The 21,547-nt window shown below is 46.3% G+C and overlaps 3 protein-coding genes across 34 annotated transcripts in view; 1 reads left to right on the top strand and 2 right to left on the bottom strand.

Moving 5' to 3' along the window:
• The window catches only part of AGO2 (argonaute RISC catalytic component 2), a 48,027-nt gene extending 36,282 nt beyond the window's left edge, over positions 1-11,745 (bottom strand). For both annotated transcript variants that reach the window (XM_083516650.1, XM_083516651.1), the window contains exon 1: positions 9,564-11,745. In XM_083516650.1, the coding sequence (XP_083372776.1) occupies positions 9,564-9,606 (43 nt within the window). In that variant the 5' untranslated portion in view covers positions 9,607-11,745. The remainder of the gene's footprint in view (positions 1-9,563) is intronic.
• A 1,136-nt stretch (positions 11,746-12,881) lies between these two features.
• Positions 12,882-18,480, top strand: RPLP1 (ribosomal protein lateral stalk subunit P1). The gene is made up of 4 exons (XM_083517113.1): positions 12,882-14,646; positions 17,450-17,524; positions 17,850-17,964; positions 18,354-18,480. Exons 1-4 carry the CDS (start codon positions 14,575-14,577, stop codon positions 18,431-18,433), a joined length of 342 nt encoding a protein of 113 aa, XP_083373239.1. The 5' UTR covers positions 12,882-14,574; the 3' UTR covers positions 18,434-18,480.
• Positions 18,481-19,550: 1,070 nt separating this feature from the next.
• Positions 19,551-21,547, bottom strand: part of PTK2 (protein tyrosine kinase 2) — a gene marked incomplete at its 3' end in the record, with an annotated part of 202,501 nt that continues 200,504 nt past the window's right edge. For all 31 annotated transcript variants that reach the window (XM_083516583.1, XM_083516600.1, XM_083516598.1 and 28 more), the window contains one exon: positions 19,551-20,608. In XM_083516583.1, the coding sequence (XP_083372709.1) occupies positions 20,396-20,608 (213 nt within the window). The remainder of the gene's footprint in view (positions 20,609-21,547) is intronic.

Here is a 21,547-nt window from a genome sequence, read left to right as displayed (position 1 = left end):
ATTATGATTATCAGACACATGTGTTCAAACTAACATTTGCCATCCAGAAAAGAATATGGATTGGATTCAAACTAAGTTTAGTTAAACTTCAGTCCTAATGAAATCAGTGGGACAAATTAGCCATGACATAACTGAAGTCAGTTGAATTCAATAGAGAGTAAGTGGTTGGATCTAGAATTGGTTCCAAACAACATAAATACATCAAAAATTTAAATATCTATCTTAACTACATGGAATAGCTTGCTTTTAGAAAAATACTGAGGCTGGCAATTAGTTTTCCCACCCTTTGCAAGATTTTAAGAGAGAAATAGATGGTGTTTTAGTAATCACTTTGTCTTTGTTAGCCGGAGTAGCGCAAAAACAAGCTGTTGGGATCAGCCTCCATTAATTAGTCAAAAAGTGGAAACATCCAAAGCCTGGGAGAAGCTTGTACACATCTCCCCACATGCAACAGGAGCCAGAAGTAACAAGTGACATCAAAAGCATCCCAGGTGATCAAATCCCACCCTGTGTAGGACTCCAACATCTGGCTGCTTTCATTTCATCCAAGACCTGCCATGGCCCAGAGACTGGAACAGCAGAGTGGCAGCTGGAACAGCTGAGGACGGGACAGTGGATTGTATACACCTTTTCCTCCCCCTTTACTGTGCCTCTTGCATCTGCTGCCAGAAGCTGCAAGAGAAATCAACAGCTGCCTGAGTAAGGAAGCCCAACACAGTGAGGAACTAACCTGATGACTGAGCTACTGTATATGAAATGCATTGAAAGCTGCCTTCACAACTTTGGTTAAAGAGTGGGGTATAAATATATCTATGCACATGGAAATCTATCTATCTATCTATCTATCTATCTATCTATCTATCTAAGTTACAACTTTGTATATTATACAGCTTTTTATGTTATACAAAGTAATACTGAAAACCCAATTAATCCAGAGCTTTAACCTCATCCACCTTTATCAATCTGCTGGTAAGGGCCAACACACCATTTAAAACCTGACCTTCAAATAGTATAGTATAGATGTCTTAATGTATTCTTTTCTTTTCCGGTTTTAATGTATGTATGTTTTCGCTTTTTCTTTTTGTAATTTCCTTTGGGTTGTCTGTGGCAAAAAAAGGAACTAATAAATTGAAGAAGAATCTCATTTTTTTTTTAAAGTGTCATTTTTATTATAATTGTTGACATTTAAGTGGCATATAAATAAATTGCTTTCATTTTTTGTGGTCATTAAATAATTTTTATATTTGCAGTACAAGCAGAGCTTGTGTGGGGGTTATATGTTTGTGGTGGCTCCCCGTGGAATGCTCTCCCAGGGCGGCTTGCCTGGCACCTTCATTACATATCTTTAGGTGCCATGCTAAAACATTCCTCTTCTCCCAGGCGTTTGCCAAATTAAACAATCTATGGCCTTAAACCCTCTCTCTGTGTGTGAGAGAGAGTGTGTAGAAGGGTTACAGTTTTTGTTTGTTACTATGGTGTGTATTTTTGTGTTGTTATATTGTAAACCACCCCGTGATCCGTGGAAGAAAGGTGGTATGGCAGTTTATTTAAGAATAAGAATAATTTCCACTCAACTAAGCTAGGGGTAGGGAACCCCTGTGGACCACATCTGACCCACAGCCTAACCTGATCCAGCTCGCTGCCTCAGGAGGGTACCTGTGAGTGGTCCTTTGCTTTCATGCAGAGCAGTGTGGTGGCTACATGTTCCCTTGGCTGGCACTAGCTGGAGGGAGGGAGGAAGAGGAACAGAAGGGAACAAGGAAGGTGTTCTTTGTTCTTGTTTTTTTACCAGGGCAGCTGGCTCCTCTTCTTGGGCGACACTTGCTTAAGGGAGGAAAGGAAAATCAAAGGGACAAGCAAGTGCCATAGGAGCAAAGCAGAAAACTTCCTTCACTTTAAGGCACCCAAGGGAAACTGAGGTGAAGAGTAACTTTTTGCCACACTTTAGGAGACACTGGAGTCTGACTCTCAACTCATGCAACTAACACGGGGTCAGCAAACTTTTCCAGCAGAGAGTCGGTCCAGTGTCCCTCAGACCTTGTGGGGGGCCGGACTATATTTTGGGGGGGAAATGAACGAATTCCTATGCCCCACAAATAACCCAGAGATGCATTTTAAATAAAAGCACACATTCTACTCATGTAAAAATACGCTGATTCCCGGACAGTCCTCAGGCCAGATTTAGAAGGCGATTGGGCCGAATTCGGGCCCCAGCCCTTAGTTTGCCTACCCATGAACTAACACTACACATCAATGGGTTGAGGGAATGGAAGGAAAGAGAGGGGGGGAGGCTATCCATCCATATGTGGCTTTCCTTCCATCCACTGGGGTATGGAGCTGTCATACAGTGGTACAGCACATAGTTTGTTTGCAAAAGGTCCCAAGCTCAATGCATAGCATCTCCGTGTAGGAGTCCTGTCTGAAATCTTGGAGAGCTGCTGCCAGTCAATTTTGACAGCGTTGAGCTAGGACCATCACTGATCCAACATGGTGTAAGGTAAAGTATAAGGCGGCACCCTATGTTACATTGTCAGTACCAGCCCTGCCCAATATTGGCTTCAACTCCTTCCCCTCACTGAATCTTCCCACTTCTCAAGGACCTTTCTAAGTAAAAAAAAGTTACCCATCCCTGACCTAAGACACCGGCCTAAGTAATTATTTGAACCAAGACTATGTACTGATGGAGAACATGGCAGGAGATATTTCTTTCATGTGATTTGGGTATATTGCATTGTTTTAACGTGGCACAAAAATCTATTAGTTCTCTCCAACTATAATTCAGGCAACACACAGAAGTAAAAAAGTGCACTTTTTAAACAGAATCAAACTCTCAGCATGTAAACTACTGAAAACCATTTCTCAGATTTCTTTTAAATCTTTACGGAAGAAAAATGTGACCCACGCCATTTCAAGCATCCACAGCAGGTGCATAAATTAAGCTTACAGTATTTCCAAATTAAACTTTTAATTACACAAAACCAAGAACACACAAGTAAACATGCTTTACTGGATTTCAACCCAGCCACCACTTCAAAACACACATTTCTCTCTCACACACCATTTAATGGGTTGTTATTTGCTGTGCTGTAACAAAAGACATTGTGTAAAAAATTAATGTATATGACACTTTATGGTAAGCAACTTCCACAAAGTTCGGCTTCAGTTCTGGAGAACTCAAAGCCTTGTGCTCAAAGGCAATTGATTCAATAAAAAGGTACTATGTAAAATATTTCAGATCTTGCCGGCTACAAGTTAGGATTTAAGTCCTGAAAACATAAAACAAGCATATTGGGTAGAATGTAAAGTCATGTAGTTGTTGAATTCCTCAACTAGGAATTATATTTGGGCTTTCACTGTAACTTGCTGGGACACTTCCCCTTAAGAGGATAAGGGCAGTACTTCTGGATAATATCAAGAATTCTTCAAAGTCTACATCCTGTTTCAGACAGTGGTCAAGCAAATGCTTCTGAGAAGCACATAGCAAAGGGATGAAAGCAATAGCCCTCCTGTGCTGTTGCCCCACAGCAGCTAACATTCAGCAGCCTCTGAACCCAGAAGGGCTAGATGCCTGCCAATCCAAAAATAACTAACAGTGTTATGTCTCAATAAAGATGCACAAAATGAAGAATTAGTTTTCCACTCACTAAACACAATTATGCTGGGCCCATTGCATGTATGCTACTGGGAAGCACCTGTGCCATGAAGAACGAATAAGAAGGGGAAATACTTTCAGGCGGTACAATTAACTTTGCTTAGTATCAGGCAGGCTGATTCTGAAAATCACCTATGCATTACACTTCACTTATTCCTATTACATTAATTCAGTGACAACAACATGCAAACTACTATATAGCTGATCAGAAGAAACACAATAGCCTTGCAATCTACATTAGGCAGGAAAGACAGTATTCATTTATTTAATGTATTTATATCCATTTAATGCATTTCTCCCAATCAGGGGTGAAGAAGAGATACAGGACTGGTGTGATATGGAAGTGGCAACTGAGATATTGGTAAGATCCCACAGTATGTATCTGAACACTATGAAAGACAGCAGGGAGGGCAAAGTCACTACTGTTGTGTGTTTACACTTTACAACTCTATGGGCAATGTCAGATGACTTCCAGGCATTAAAAATAAATCTAACATTTTACACCTGCAGTACAATCAGTGGTAGAAACTGAGCTATGAAAGCTAGGAGCTAAATGGCACCTTAAACTTAGGTTATGGGTGCAACAACGGAATGTTTAGGTGCGCTTTTTAAATAAAAAGAACACAAAGTTGAAAATGAATAAACTGCAACTAAAATATTATGTTCATTTTTCACACGATCTAGTCCTTTTCCTGTCCACACACTAATATTCTTAAGAGGGTATCTTCTCCAATCTACAGAGAGTAGCTGGAAGTGGGGAGGCAGAAAAAGGTCCTCCTTTCCTCCCACTCTGCAGTTTTAATCTGGAATCTTAGGTGTAGTACTGAGCCCTGAGCTCAGAAACTGCTCATGCTAATGAAATTCCCTGTCGCAAAATGTACCTAGAGCAATGGGTGTTTTGAACACTGGGTACAATACACCCTACCCCTCAACACACACACACACACACACACACACACACACACACACACACATGATGGAGTATCTTTACTATGGACAGGCAGGGAGCTGGATGTTTTTAAATCAGCAATGCTGGAGGAGTGGGGTATGCGGCTAAGAACTGCTGCCAGGAAAGAAAAGTTGCTTTCCTCATGTTTGCCACCTATTTTTAAAGGGCAAGTTAAGTGTTTAACTTTGCATGATGGACTGGTAGGTGCTGCAGAAACATGCTCAACCTCTGCAGAATGTTCTAAGAAGCAAAGCAAACTTCTGCAATTTTCACAAAACAGCACACACATTTCAGGAGGGGAGACACACTCCTCATTAGAAATAGTGCCAACAGCATCCAAGGAGTGTCCGCAGAATTAAAGACTTGGCACAGTTAGAGCGTACCCTGGACTGACTAATAGCTATGTTTTCCTAGCAACAAGCATCAGGTTTGAGAGAAGAGGAAAATGCAACTTCCTCACAACAGAAGCAGTTATTAGAAGGGAAATATCTGATCTGATCTGATGCAATAACTATACAACTTACTGTACTTTTAACATGCTACCTGTCTGGAAGCCCCAGGTAACATGCCTTAAGTGAGATGCCCAGGAACATCTCAAATACAGTGGTACCTTGGTTAAAGAACAGCCCTGTTTACGAACTATTCAGTTTAAGAACTCTGAAAAACAGAAGTAGTGTCCCAGTTTGCGAACTTTACCTCAGTCTAAGAACGGAAGCACAGTGGAGGATTTGCTGAAATAAATTTTGAAATTGGAATGCAGAAAGGGGAGGTATGAGGAGGTCGGTGAAATAAGTTTTAAGAAAATAAGGATTTGAAACTATACATGTGTGTTTTTGTGTTTGTATGTGTGCATTGTGTGTGTTTATATAAATTGTGAAAATCCAATAAAAATTTTACCAAAAAAAAAAAAAAAAAAGAACGGAAGCACAGTGGAAGGGTACTGGCAGCGGGAGGCCTCATTAGGGAAAGTGCCCCTCGGTTTAAGAATGGTTTTGGTTTAAGAATGGACTTCCAGAACGGTTTAAGTTCATAAATCAAGATACCACTGTATGCTGATTCAACAAGGAGAGTAAGAAAACAAAAAGTGATTTTAGACTGGATAAACTCTGTGAAACCCTAGCTAATAATATGTTTAAAGGCCTGCCAGAGATGTTAAACTGTTTAAATTGCTATTTTTTTTACTATATGGAGTATATAAATACAAGAAAAGAATGGAATAGCAACTGAGCTCAGTACACTTCATTGATCCAACACTTCATGGGAGGTCAACCTGTAGCAAAGGGAGCTAGTTTGTTGCAAACATAGCCAGGAGAAGCACATCTTCAGACTCCCAAGCAGTTTGTCTTTATGCTTGTTTTTTGTTCAGTACAAAAGGCATGGATGCAACATGTGCGCTGTTGTGGCACTATTTTTTGGCCAGACTTGTGGCACACTTGCCAGACAAGTTTACCAGCACTTCCATACATTCTTATTTTGGGCAGTTGTTTCAACAAGACAATTATTTGGTACAGAAGAAATAAACAATATCCCTAATTTCACCTGTTCAGCTTTGATGCTGTATTGCCTATGCACAACAGAATGTAACTTGCACAACACACACAAATTATACAGTATAGTAATTACAGTGCCCATCAGTACACAGAGATATTTCCAGTTCGGTCCAGCAGTGAAAATGTTCTCAATCTAAGGGTTGCACTCCATATTATGAGAAGGGGCACAAAAATTGTCAGGTCACTCTGACAACCAAAAATGGACCCCTAACATAAGACAATATCTTCCTCCCTATTCTGGCAGGTTCTGGATCCAGAAGAGATACTACATGGACATAATGTGAATGGGGTGGTGGTGGCAGTTACCCCATATCAGTAAACTTGGAAGTGTGAGTAAACTTGTAACCATACCTGGGCACTGAAACAGAAGCGCAACATTTGGTGTGCAGCTGGCAGCAAGATGCTATGAAGACATATGAGAAATGGGGTGTGTATATGTGTCTGTGCGCAATATATTATTGTGTTTATATCCCATCCTTCCTCCAAGAAGCTCAGGGCAGCATACATAACATCCCACTCCTCACAACTGTAAGAACCTGTGTTGTGTAGTGGTTAGTGTGGGACCAGGATTCAAATCCCCATGCAGCTATAAGACTCACCAAGTGATCTTGGCCCAGTAACTATTGTCTTAACCTAACCTACCATACAAAACAGCTGTAAAGGTAACGTGGCACTGAAGAACCATGTACATCACCTTGGGTGCCTGAAGGAAAGGCAGGATATAAATATAATGCATAAATATCTGTAAGCGAGGATGAATGGCCCAAGGTTGGTCAGCTTCATGCCTGAGTGGGGATTTGAACCTGTGTCTCCCTAATCCAGGGACGCAGGTGGTGCTGTGGGTAAAACCTCAGTGCCTAGGACTTGCCGATCGTATGGTCGGCGGTTCGAATCCCCGCGGCGGGGTGAGCTCCCGTCGTTCGGTCCAAGCTCCTGCCCACCTAGCAGTTCGAAAGCACCCCTAAGTGCAAGTAGATAAATAGGTACCGCTTTATAGCGGGAAGGTAAACGGCGTTTCCGTGCTGCGCTGGTGCTGGCTCACCAGAGCAGCTTCGTCACGCTGGCCACGTGACCCGGAAGTGTCTCCGGACAGAGCTGGCCCCTGGCCTCTTAAGTGAGATGGGCGCACAACCCTAGAGTCGGACACGACTGGCCCGTACAGGCAGGGGTACCTTTACCTTTACCTCCCTAATCCAGCACATCACACTAACCCAAATGCATATATGCATTTGCGCACACACATGTGTAACAGTATGTGTATGTGTGCACATACACAAAAACATACATTTATAACGTACATAGTGATATATAGATACACACACACTCCCACAAGTATCTTGTTGGTCACTGTGAGAACAGGATAGAATCATAGAATCATAGAGTTGGAAGAGACCACAAGGGCCATCGAGTCTAACCCCCTGCCAAGCAGGAAACACCATCAGAGCACTCCTGACATATGGTTGTCAAGCGTCTGCTTAAAGACCACCAAAGAAGGAGACTCCACCACACTCCTTGGCAGCAAATTCCACTGTCAAACAGCTCTTACTGTCAGGAAGTTCTTCCTAATGTTTAGGTGGAATCTGCTTTCTTGTAGTTTGGATCCATTGCTCCGTGTCCGCTTCTCTGGAGCAGCAGAAAACAACCTTTCTCCCTCCTCTATATGACATCCTTTTATATATTTGAACATGGCTATCATATCACCCCTTAACCTCCTCTTCTCCAGGCTAAACATGCCCAGCTCCCTTAGCCGTTCCTCATAAGGCATCGTTTCCAGGCCTTTGACCATTTTGGTTGCCCTCCTCTGGACACGTTCCAGTTTGTCAGTGTCCTCCTTGAATTGTGGTGCCCAGAACTGGACACAGTACTCCAGGTGAGGTCTGACCAGAGCAGAATACAGTGGCACTATTACTTCCCTTGATCTAGATGCTATACTCCTATTGATGCAGCCCAGAATTGCATTGGCTTTTTTAGCTGCCGCGTCACACTGTTGACTCATGTCAAGTTTGTGGTCAACCAAGACTCCTAGATCCTTTTCACATGTACTGCTCTCAAGCCAGGTGTCACCCATCTTGTATTTGTGCCTCTCATGCTGGGCTAGATGAGCCACCAGCCTGATCCAGCAGAGCTCTTCTTATGCTTCGTATATATGTATGCATAAATAGAATCATAGAATTGTAGAGTTGCAAGGGACCCCAGGGTCATCTAGTCCAACCCCCTGCAGTGCAGGAATAAAAAAGGTGGGCATTATATATGTGGTGCTGCATACGTATTCAAAAATAAAGTGGTTCTGTTTTAGCACCATTGGGCCTCTTGGATGGCAGCTCTTGGATGGTAGTAGTAGATTGAACTCTTTTCACATCCAGACCAGGCAAAGAAACTCCTGCCATCACCTCCCCTACCTAGACCCTGTCTGCCCCCATCACCCACCCCATCTTTCTGGCAATGCCCATTGTCTGGCTTCACTCTCTTAAAACTGCAAACCGGCCAACAGAGAAAGGCAACCACAACACGGCGAGGGCAGCCACTACCAAAACACAAAGGAGGCAGCCATACAAAACACACACAGGCGCCCCCTTAATTTATTTATTTTTCCACTTCCCTCTCTCCCCCCCCCCCTCCGCGCAGCCGGGGGCCCTGATGCTTCGCGACCACCCAACACGCCCCCCACACCAGGGGGTCTCTCAGGCGGCGCTGTCGCGAGGCTGCCCATCCCTCACTCGCAACCGGTCTATGGGGGGGGGGTTGTGCGTGTGCTTTTCACTTTAAAAAATCAATTGCGGGAAAAGGGGGGGGGCGAACTGCAAGTCTGTGTGCAAGTGATTTTTATTACTTTTATATTTTTTTTAAAGGAGTCTCGGGAAGCGCAGCGCCTCCTTCGCCCTCTCCACCCCCCCCCGACTCCACAGCTGAGGTAAAAAAAGCGGGCAAGAGGAGCCTTTACAAAAAACCTCCCTCGACCCGCAACCGACACCCTCCCGCTGCCGCTGCCGCCGCCGCCGCCCTCCTCCTCCTCTTTCCGGGTCTCGCCCAGGCAGCTGGCGGAGGAGGAGGAGAGCCGGCAGCGAGAGAGGGAGGCCGGGCGGCTGAGGCGAGACCGCCGCCGCCGGCGGCCGCTCTGAGGGAAACGTACCGAGCGCCCCCTCACAGAGCCCGGCCGCGCGCGCACCTCCCTCCCTCTCCCCCCTCCCTCCCGAGAGACCGTTGGCGGCGCCTCGTGCGCCTCCTTCGCTGCTACCCCTGCGCCGCCTTCCTCTCTCTTTCTCCTCACAAACCCGGTTCCCGCCTCAGCGCTGCCCACCCATTTAATTTTTTTGTGGGGGGGGGGGAGAAGAGGGAGAAGCGCCGCCTTTCTCTCCGATCCCTCGTGGAACTGGCGGGGTTTGGGGGGGGGTAGAAGCGGCAGCTCACTCACCGGGTCCCGCGGCGACGGGGGCCGCTCCCCCCGCCGTGTACATGGCGGCGGCCCTCGGGCGGGCGGCGTGGCGCCCTTTTCTTCTTCTTCTATGAGGAGAGCGGCGGCGGCGGCGGGCGGGGAGGGGGGAGGCGAGACGGTAGGGAAAATAATAATGGTGACGATGATAATGAAATAAAAATAAAGCCCGCCTTCTCCTCCTCTTCCTCTTCTTCTTCTTCTTCCTCCTCCTCCTCCCTCGTCGGCTGGAGCTCCGCTGCCGAGGCCCCCCCGCCAAACTCCGGCGCCAAGCAGGGTGATGGTGGCTTTGCTGAGGGCGCAGGGAGCCGAGCTGAGGCGAGGCGGGCAGGGCCCGAGAGGAGGAGCCGGCGGAGGGGGCCGCGGCGGAGGGCGGAGCCGGCGGAGGCCGCGGACGAGGTGGGAGAGGAGGAGAAGGAGGCCGCGGCGGCGGCGAAGCCAGACGCTCCGCCCCGTCAGGCGCCGGCCCTCCTCCGCTCCCGGCTTTCGTTTCCTCCCCTCACGCAGCGGCGGTGGCGGCCCCGTTGCCTCAGATGCCCTCGTCGCACCGTGTGCCTCGCCGCCTCACGTAGCACTTTTAAACTTAAAAAACCCCACACACAAGCCAAAATCTTTTTTTCCCCCAAGACGACCAGGCGCTGGAATGTTTTTGAAGCGAGAAACAAGAAGAGAGCATGAGGGGAAGGGGGTTTTTTGCGTGTGCGCGCGTACTTTTTAAAATCACCTCACACTTTCGGGTTCGACAAAGATGGTCAAAAAGCCCCACAGAGACTCCAGCTCAGTGGTTCTCAAACTTTTTTTTTTCTCCCTCTGAGCTACGCTTTCGGAATAAAAATGTGCTCGGGCCACGGCGATGTTTTTTCATTGACAAGAAAGTAAAACGGAAAGGAGCGACACACAGCAGTGCTTGAATTAGGACATAAAACACCACCGCTTTGTAATACGGCCACGAGACATCCAGAAAATATAAAGCGATGCGGCTACTTAAGAGCATTCCCAAAATATAATATTGATTGTCCTTGAACCTTCCCGCCACACCACGGTGTTGCACAGCACCCTTTGATAACCAGCTGGACCACGAGTCTCTTTCTTGAGGGTGGGGAGAGACCCTAAATGGCAGCAGTTCAGCAATGAAAGCCACTATATAGTAACCTAGTTTTCAGACATGACACAAGCTCTTCTTGCTGGGAGTTAAAGAAACGAAGATGTTGAAGAGAAAAAAGTTGTTGCTGGTGATAAATATCAAATGGTGGTGATGATGGTGATATTTGAAGGCGGATACTACAGTCCAGTCCAACTATGCCCATTTACAAAATACTATTTTTGGCACCTGTTTCTGAGTCTTTTCAGTGGTATTGTCCCATCTATGAAAGAATGCCTCAACCCCAAGAAGATCATCTCATACCTATGTTACTGTCTCTTTCCACCAAGTGAACTCTTTGCAATGTTGGGTTATCCCTAACAATTGGGTTTTGTGTTCTGGAGCAATTCTGACCTCCCTGCCAGAATAGAGTGGGACTGTTACTTCTCTTGATCAGAACATATTTCTGTTGATGCATTAGCTTTTTTGCGGCTGCATCACACCGTTGACTCATGTTAAGCTTGTGGTCCACCAAGACCCCTGGATTCTTTAAGTCAGGTTTAGCCCATCTTATATTTGTGCATTTATTTATTCCTGCATAACTGCAGGACCTTACATCTGTCCCTACTGAAATTAATTTTGTTAACTTGGGCCCAGTTCTCCAATCTGTTGAAGTCATTTTGTATTCTGATTCTGTCTTCTGTGGCATTAGGTACCTCTCCCAGTTTGGTGTCATCTGCAAATCTGATAAACATTCCCTCGATTCCTTCAAGTCATTTACAAAGATGTTGAACAACCCAGGACAGAACCCTGCTGCACCCTCACTTGTCAATTTTCCCCCAAGATCATAAGGAACCGATAATGAATATTCATTAGGTTTGGTCAGTTAACCAGTTACAAATCCACCTAACAGTATACCTCGTTCATCCACCCACATTTTATAATCCTCGGAATTTCTAGAAATTATGCCTAAATAAATGCAATATATCTCTAGTGCCCATACACAGGCACACACACAGGGAAGCCAATGTGAGCTATTTTTAACAGGCCCTAGGACAATTATGTTTTCTGCCTTATTTGCAGTACAGTATAATGAACATGTTGGGAAAGATGGAGGGCACAAGGAGAAGGGGACGACAGAGAATGAGATGGTTGGATGGTGTTCTTGAAGCTACTAGCATGAGCTTGATCAAACTGCGGGAGGCAGTGGAGGACAGAAGTGCCTGGCGTGCTCTGGTCCATGGGGTCACGAAGAGTCGGACACGACTAAACGACTAAACAACAACAACATAATGAACATAGGAAGCTGCCTTGTACTGAATCAGACCATTAGTCTGTCGATCTCAGTATTTCCTCTTCTGTCAGCTGCTCTACTTGAAGATGCTGGTGGAGATTGAACCCAGGACCTTTTACATGCCACTTCTGAAGCTGGGGCAACAAGGTTGTGGCGTAATGAGGCTGTCACTTTACCTATTAGCCTCGAAGTGTTACTAAGGTCTAGAAGGCAGCAAGTTGCTGTGACCTTTCAGCGACATTAAACTGCAAAGGTGCAAAGTTGGCAACCCAGTCACAGCCCCCTAGTCTTGCTGGCTAGAGCTTCGGTTGCTGGCTTGGCAAGCACAGCAACTGCATTGAACCCAGGCCAGAAACCGCTATAGGTGTGGGAGCAGTTTCAAAGCCATAGCTGACCCACCAAGCCATGCTGCTGGGGCCCAGTTCCTTGATTGGAAGAGAGGGAGGCCAAGAGAACTTTGAAAGCAGATGGAATGACTGAGGACACGTCAACCCAGCTGCCACCACTCCATCCTCCAGCCATGTCAGACATACAGTGGTACCTCAGGTTACATACGCTTCAGATTACATGCTTCAGGTTACAGACTCCGCTAACCCAGAAATAGTACCTCGGGTTAAGAACTTTGCTTCAGGATGAGAACAGAAATCGTGCTCTGGCGGCGCAGCGGCCCCATTAGCTAAAGTGGTGCTTCAGGTTAAGAACAGTTTCAGGTTAAGACGGGACCTCTGGAACAAATTAAGTACTTAACCTGAGGTACCACTGTATCCTGCTAAAGAGGCATGGCTTGTGTGTTTCGTCTTAGGCCCTGTCATTACTACACATTTAAAGCACTATGATACCACTTTAAACTGTCCTGGCTTCCCTCCAGTGAATCCTGGGAATTATAGTTTGTTATGAGTGATGAGAGTTATTGGGGGGACGGGACCCCGTTATCCTCAGAGAGGTATACTTGACCCTAGGAACTGGGGAAACTTAGGAAACTTAAAAGTCCTAGCAGGGCAAAGCAGGAAATTCCCACCGAGAAGATATTGGAGTGTGATCTGGGGTGATCACATACCCAAATTATTCCCCTCCTTCCAATTAGCACTTTTTCCTCGAAAAATCAGGTTTTTGTCCTCCCTCCCTCCTAGTCCTATTTCCCCTCCCCATAGCCCAATGCTGAGCAGAGAACGATCTCTGAGCATTGGCGCGTGTTGCTAAGGTAGCCCTCTCAGTAGTGGCGCCAAAGGGCCAGTCAACTTTGCCTGCATTTCTTCTGCCAGGCAGGAAAAAAAGAAAGAGACAAAGGCTTGAGCGACGCAGCGTTGATCGGGAGGCAGCGGTGTGTCTGTGGCGGGAGGGGGGTGGAGTTTGGCCGCTCCGGCTTACTTCAATGAGCCCAGGACTGTGAATGGGGCCCCTCTAAGAGTTTAAAAAACAGCTGCCCGCCCCCTTCCTCCTCCGCTATTGGCTGACTCCCACGCCGCCTAGCAACGGAGCAACAACCGAGGCTTAAAAGCGTTCCCATCCTCATGCGACATGCGCACAAGGCGTTTGAGAGGTAGCGGCGGGGTTCGGAGCGGCTCGCGGAACAGCCTCTCTCCTTCGACTTCCGGTGGCCATCTTTGTTGGTGGAAGCGGCTCCGCTTGCGTGGGTGGCTCAAAGGAGGCACTGCGCAGGCGCTGAACAGGAACATACATTGGTTGGCTTTGATGTTTCGATACTGTACTTCCAAGCAAGAAGGGAGGCGGCGGGGAACGTAGTTCGGGGACTCCCCCCACCCCATCGCCTCCGTGACGTCATCAGCGAAGCGTCAGAGTAATTCAGGGACTCTCCTGAATGAAGTGATAACAAGGCTTTCAAGGATGGGGGCATCTTATTATTATTATTTTTCAAATTTGCCTACCGCCCTTCATCTGAATATCACAGCATAAAAATACAGAATAAAATAGTACATAATTAAAAGCATACTACACATCTATCCCCCAAGAATCCTGGTTCACACAGAGCTACAATTCTCAGTAACTTTTTAGAAATGACGGTTCTCATTTTTTTTCCTGGCAAGGGCCGCAGACTCGCCTTCCCTCGTATAATTGTTCTCTGGCGCCTACATTTCCCCCAGGATTTAAATATGGTTTCCAGTGTGTAACCAGAATCTCTCTCCTCAGAACGTGCGATGGGTTACTCTAGATTTTTCTGAAGTCTAGACACATTACCCATGGAGCCTCTTGGCCCCAGACGGCGTCAACGCAAGAAAGTAACAACCGCCTTTCTGATTGGCTTTGGCCTCTTCGACTCCTCGCGGCCGCCGCCAACCGAGGAGTATCCGTCGCTACGATTGGTCTTCGTGCTCTCGCGCGAATCTGACCTTCCTCTCCAACCGCCGACTAAAGCCCGCCCCGCCGCAACGCGACTGGTTCATCGTCCGCCACGCTCTCCGCTATTGGCCAGAGCGCCCCGCCGCGAGCGAGCCGGGATTGGCTGGGGCAGCCTTTATAAGCTCGGTCGGCGGCGAGGGGCCTTCCCTTTCTCCAAGCTCCCTCAGCGAGGCGCGCAAGGTGCTGTGTCCTTCAGTAGAAGCTAAGGCCGATTTCCCAGCCGGCGACTAGCACCGCGCATCGACCCCCGACTGCCCGCCATGGCCTCCGTCTCCGAGCTCGCCTGCATCTACTCCGCCCTCATCCTGCACGACGACGAAGTCACCGTCACGGTGAGGGAAAGGGGGAGGCCGCGTGCGGAGGGGCTCAGGGCGCATGCGCCGGAACATCGCGGCACGTGGAGGGAAAACGGCCACTCGGGGAGAGGAGCTAAAGGGGCAGAAGGAAGAGCAGGCCTGGCCCAGCCACGCTGGTTCAAGTGTCCCTTCTGGCCACGTGCTTGACCTAAGCTCATTCCCTGGTCCTGAATGGGGTAACTGCGCCCCTGAAGGACCAGGTGCGCAGCCTGGGAGCCATGCTGTCCATGGAGGCGCAGGTTAATTCTGTATCCAGGGCAGCTGTTTATCAGCTCCATCTGGTACGCAGGCTGAGATCCTATCTGCCTGCGGACTGCCTTGCCAGCGTGGTGTATGCTCTAGTTATCTCCCGCTTGGGCTACTGCAATGCGCTCTACGTGGGGCTACCTTTGAAGGTGACCCGGAAACTGCAACTAATCCAGAATGTGGCAGTTAGACTGGTGACTGGAAGTGGCCACCGAGACCACATAACACCAGTCCTGAGAGATCTCCCAGTACATTTTTGAGCACAGTTGGTGCTGATCTTTAAAGCCCTAAACAGCCTCGGTCCAGTATACCTGAAGGAGCATCTCCACCCCCATCATTCAGCCCGGACACTGAGATCCAGCGCTGAGGGCCTTCTGGCGGTTCCCTCATTGCGAGAAGGGAGGTTACAGGGAACCAGGCAGAGGGCCTTCTCGGTAGTGGCACCCACCCTGTGGAACACCCTCCCTTCAGATGTGAAGGAAATTAGCAGCTATTCCTATCTTTAAAAGACATCTGAAGGCAGCCCTGTTCAGGGAAGTTTTTAATATTTAATGCTGTATTGTTTTTAACACTTGATTGGGAGCCGCCCAGAGTGGCTGGGGAAACTCAGCCAGATGGGCGGCGTATAAATAATAAATTATTATTATCATTTATCCAGCAAAGCCCTCTGCTAATTTTACTTATTTTATCCGTATGCTGGCTTCCGATTAACCGCATAAAAAACAAGATAAAAATCACAATGTGCACAGTCAAAACAATGCCCCTCCAAAAATTAAAATTAGGGTGTTAGGCAAAGGCAGGTCGAAAACGAACGTTTTCTCAAGACAACAAAAAGAACTGGACTCCTTGACAGGTTTTGAATAAGCATACACAAATTTATCAGTTAATAACATGATGGACAGATATGTAAGGGTATGTACAACTTTATAATATGTAGAGAAGGTATGTGAAGAGACATCGGGGAGAGGAGCTGAGGGAAGTGCTTGGTGGCAGGGAAAGGGGGAAAAATAATGTATGTGATTATATGGTTTATATTTACAAAAAGGAAGAAAACGAAGGTTTTCTCCTGGCGCCTGAAATTGCAGGTGTCCCTGGGGAGAGCATTTCATTTAACTCCGTGAGAAAAGGTCACCAACAATGTGCCCCGTGGGGGGAGCCACATTGAGGATATTTGCTGCCCTCGCCAGAAATCAGTGTGAGCATTTGGCTCTGTAGGAAAAGAGAAGCAAAGGGGTAGGAGGTTTCTGCGCCTGGTGGACTCTCCTTCCTTGGTTTTTAATCAGAGGTTGGAGGCCATCTGTTGGGGGTTATTTCTGCACATGATGACCCTTGGGATCCCTTTCAATGCTACAGTTATGTGATTCCTCTTCACCCCATGTAGTGACAGCCACAAACTGCTCTGACTTCAGAAGGGGGATTAGGCAAATTGGTGGGAAGCTGGGCTAGCAATGGCTAGTAGACACAGTGGCTGTGTTATTCCTCTGTGGGGGAGGTAGTATGCTTCTGAATACCAACTGATAGGAGTTGCAGGTTGAGAGAGCACCTGCGGGTTCCTGCAGGCACCTGGCTGGCTGTCATGAGGACAGGATGATGGACTAGATGGGTCTTTGGCCTCATCCAGGAGGGCTCTTCTGACCCTAGGATGCTGGCTGCTTATAGCTGTTTAGCTTTCATCCTGTGTTTTGCTTCATCCCACAACACTGCAGACTAGGGGCAGTCCTCAGTGGACACCCAGCTCCCATCAACCCCAGCCAGCATCGCAAATGGTTAAGGATGATGCGGGTTGGATCTTCACATCATGCAAAGGGGTGGTAAATTAGCTACCCATCTCAAAGCTAGGAGACTATCAGAAGGCGGGGGGGGGGAGGAATGTCGTTTTAGGATCTATAAATGTAATGTGTAGGGCCTTCAGCCTATGCTGTCTTTTAAGGCAGCCTGCACCAACCTGGTGCCCTCCAGGTGTTTCAGACTACATCTTCCTGTCAGCTACATGCAGCAAGTACTGGCTATGGACGATGCGGTATAAGGGTATGCAGAGGTTCTCCAAGCTCAGCATGTAGAAATGGGAAAATAATTTTAAAAAACCACTTTCTCTTCAACAGGGTGGTACGGCTCAATTAGGAAAGTAGTTTTAACAACCCTACCAGTGTCAGGGTGATTCCTAAAGCAGCCTTATTTGTCTTGCCACAACAGTTACTAGCCCACACACACACATATATATATATATAAATAATAATTACCAACCTAAGTTCAGCCTAGCAACGGGCTGCCATTCTCTTCTGGGAACTTGCGGGCTTCCACTTGCCTGCTTGGAATTTATACGCATATGAAGTGAACTCAAGAGGGTAGATACTACAGACTATTTTGAGATATTAATTTCAAATTATTCAGATAGGGGATGTCACATATGCTATGCACCTAGTAATGCCTTTTGATTTAATGATGGAGGCATATAAATGCATTTTGGGGCAGGGGTGGAGTATGATCTGTTACCTCATTTCTTTAATAATTTTCTTAACACTTGCTTGTTTAGGAGGACAAAATCAATGCCCTAATCAAAGCAGCCGGAGTGAATGTTGAACCTTTCTGGCCTGGACTTTTTGCAAAGGTAAGACTAATGAGAAACAAGTCATCTAGTAGAAATACATTTATGGAAAGAATATATTCTAGTCTGCTGCCTTTAGGGTGCTGTTGGATCACAACTCCCATCATACCTTACCAAGGGCCTTGCTGATGGAAATCCAACACCAAGTATCTACATATGGTGCTTGGCTGGCAGATTTATGTATTCTGGGGACGGCAGTGCTGATTTTACTATTACAACTCTTAGCAGTTCTAGAGCAGTACCTGGTTCTAAGTTTGTGCTGTGCGATGGGTGGTTGTCACTCAAATTGATATGCTTGTGTTTTTAGTAACTTGTTTATTCTGACTAGGCCTTGGCCAACATTGACATTGGAAGTCTCATCTGTAATGTAGGAGTTGGTGGCGGTGCTCCAGCGGCTTCAGCCCCAGCCGGTGGAGGGGCTCCTGCTGGTGCTGCTGCTCCCGGTAAGTGAAATTATTTCCTTATTTAGGAGGCCCTTAGATCCATTTAAGTGGGATGCAGTTTTCCCCAAAAAGGGACTAACAAGCCATGCTTTAAATGTCTCTTTTTTCCACTTTGTGGATAATTAGGTTGTCCACAATTTGTGTGGTGGTAATCTGCACCTAACAAGTTTGGTCCTCAAAGCATACACCTCAAGGGTCAAAAGGCAGGGCAAAGCAGTTCAGCATTATCTAAAACCTGTTCGGTGGAGGCGTCACACACTTCTGGGGTGGGTGTTCCACAGGGGCTGCGACAGAGAGTCATCCAATGTGCATGCTAAAACAGCTTAATGGGTGTTTATTAATTAAGGTGGACTTAGATTTCTGTATTCTAATCAATATTAATTTTGCAGCTGAGGAGAAGAAAGAGGAAGAAAAGAAAGAAGAGTCAGAAGAATCTGATGATGACATGGGCTTTGGTCTCTTTGACTAAGCAAACTTTTTGTACTCTTTGCTAATAAAGATACAAAAGCATGTAAATGGAATCTCATTTGCTCATTTGTTCTGGTAATACATGAGGTGAGTCTGCTGGATTTGGCCAGCATCTTGCACAATAGTGGCCAACGAGGTGCCTGTGGGAAGCCTGAAAGCTGCACATGAATGCAACAGACCTCTGGCCACCCGCAGTTACCAACAGGCGGAGTTCAGAGGGGAAGTGGGTCTTGGGAAACATTCATCTAGGTATTAGAGTTTTCCTGTTTACATCCTGATGGTTTTAGAAATTGTTTCTCTACAGCAGAGGTAGTGAATCTTATCTCCCTCACCTCTGCAAACAATGGAGGAGTGCACCTTCAGGGATGAAGTCAAACTTTTGGAAAGTTATAGCGCCTGCTGTGGCTGAAGAGACCAATACAGGAGAGACATGTTTTGTTGCATCTGGGGCTGAGTTCTGCTGCAGAAGGATTTAAATTTAACCCCCTCCCCCCAATTTCTTCATTAAACGTAACAAGAATTGGCATGCATGTTGAAGTTGTGATCAGATCTCCCCATCAGCTGGATCTAAGGTGAGAGCCCCACATGTACCACTCCTGAAGTACGATGGTGGCGCTTCCTCAATGTACTGACAAGCCTGATGGTGCCATGTTTTGTTTCATGGACTGGAGGTTCCCCACCCCAACCCGTAAAGGAAAGAACTGCTGGTAGGTGAAAGCAATAAGGTGGTGTAGAATGGCAAGGATTATAGGCCTTTTAGACCCTAGTCCTCAAACTCCTAGGAGTCCAGAATCCCTTAACAATTAATTTCATGCTAATTGTGTCTACCCCCATCCAAGACAATCCTTATTTCACTATTCTTAAAAAATACACTGGAGCTATTCATAGTCCTTTGTATAGGGAGGAACTTGGAAAGGAGCCATTTTTTAGGGATTTCCCCCCTAAATGTTTCCAGAGAGGATTCTGTTTGATACCACACAAGGCGACCTACCATTACAGAGGAGTAGAGAGACAAACATTTTAGGAAGAGAATTCTGTACTAAGTTGCCAAGAAACAATTACATCACATTTGCCCATTATTTCATTATAATCCCTTAATCAGGCACACCAATGGCAGGTTTAAAATATTCATCATGGCTTTAATCTTTCTTTATAAATTATATAAAAATGGGGAACATGTATGGTTACATAACATTTTCTTCTAAATTCAGCTTTGAGTTGCTCTGGTACAAAGCAGCTTGTTTTTGCTTCCGAGGAAAACAACTGCTACAAAAAACTGGCATGTTATTCTGGTGAAAAAGACAAGTTCTCTGTTGGTGTTCTACAACTACTTTCCAATCCAATGCTTCACACGTCCACATGGAAGGGGAGGGAAACAAATGGATGAAGAGGACTTTCTGTTTTGAAATGACAGGCGCTTTGAAAATATAGCTTTTTAATCTTTCTCTGTAAATTGTGATTAGCATTTTGCGGCTTTTAAGTGTTCTAATAAAAAAAAGTATTCCAGTCTGGACAGTTCGCATATTGTGGGCAAGAATTCTCAGCCCTGAGGTTTCCCAGAATTCTTCACAATACCTTTGCTCAGTTCTGCACCTTGGAAAGTTCAAGGTCTTTGACTTGTTCCTTTTTCTTAAAAAACAACAACAAAAACCCTTGGCAAATGAAGAGATCCAAATTCCACGTAATGTGAAAATTTCAAATTGATGTCCACCGATTCTGTGCAGATACAGTTCTGTGAAAATTGACACGTTTTCAATCTCAGACTTTTCCTGGCATTGTCAATTAGGGGGGGAAAAGATGCTTGAAGATAGAAGAACCAACAGGCGTCATTTTGTTAAGCAGCATGGGAATTACTGGAAATCCAGGACCAGGAAGGGTCAATTCTCATTTCTGCTGGAAGGCTAATTTGCCCATTAAGGGAGCAAGGCTCTCCCAACTGCACAATGCAAACTTCCCTCTGCATTTAGTGGGGCCTGGACTGGCCAATCGATTTTAGCCTGGCTTGGTCAATAACATCCAGCAAGTTTTTGGCATCCACAGCCAGAGCATGAGCTGCCGTGAGCATCTGCTTTTTGTATTCCTGCTGCAGGCTAGTCATGACATATTGCTGAGCCAGCTTCATCTTGTTAATCAGTTCAGCGAGGTCAGAGTTCAGGAGTTTCTGGGCCATCTCAATCTGAAAGAGAGAAGAATCAGGATGACACCTGGTGTAGGGAAAGGCAAAAGGTGCTACAATACTCATCTTGGTGGTGGGAGGGACTTCTATTCCCAATGAAAACCACTGGACCTTTAGTTGGAAATGTTCAATGTCCCTGCAGAGCCAGTGTGTTGTAATGGTTAAAGAGTGGTGGACTAGGACAGGAGAGCAGGGTTCAAATCCCCACTGTGGGTGACCTTGGGACAGTCACCTCTTAGCCTAACCTACCTCAGGATGAAATGTGAGGAGAACCTGAGCTTACAGGGTTAAACAGCTCAGTGTGCGTCCTGCCTACTGTGGGGCGGGGAGTGAGTGTTCCGTGATAATGGTTAGAATGCTGTAAATGAAGTGCTTTTAGTTTTAGTAATTGCGTGAGAGCCTGATTTATGCACATCGACGCACAGAAGACAGAAAGCTTTATTCCTGACCGCTGTGTGAGTGCTTTTGCTCAGAGTTTTGGTATGTGGGCAGCACAACAGAAGCCTGCCACAGCAGAAGCCTGCCAGACCTTATCTCTCTGAGCAATAAATCATCTCAGATGAAATGGGGTGGAGAACCATGCATACCACCTTGAGATCTTTGGAAGATAAAGGTGGTTATGTAAATGTAATTAAAAAATAAGTCACTTAGGTGTGGAACTCACTAAATAATAGTCATAGCCACTACAGTGGAACCTTGGTTTTCAAACTTAATCCATTCCGAAATATGTTCGAAAACAGAAGCATTCACTTCCGGGTTGTCAGCGTTCGAGTTCGAAATTGTTCGGCAATCAAGGTTCCACTGTACTGTTTTCCCCAGGGGCTATAATGGAATTTATTAGGTCCCGGGATTTCAGAGCTTAGCTTTGCAAGTGTGCTAGCAGTTTTATTGCTGTGCCACTAGGGGGAGACCATTCGCTTAGCATAGTAGAGCTTCCCC

The sequence above is a fragment of the Podarcis liolepis genome (assembly GCF_965112155.1).
Source record: "Podarcis liolepis genome assembly, chromosome: 8".
NCBI classification, from domain to species: Eukaryota; Metazoa; Chordata; class Lepidosauria; order Squamata; family Lacertidae; genus Podarcis; species Podarcis liolepis.
The sequence above is the reverse complement of the archived record's forward strand: the minus strand, read 5'-3'. Positions and strand labels throughout refer to the sequence as shown.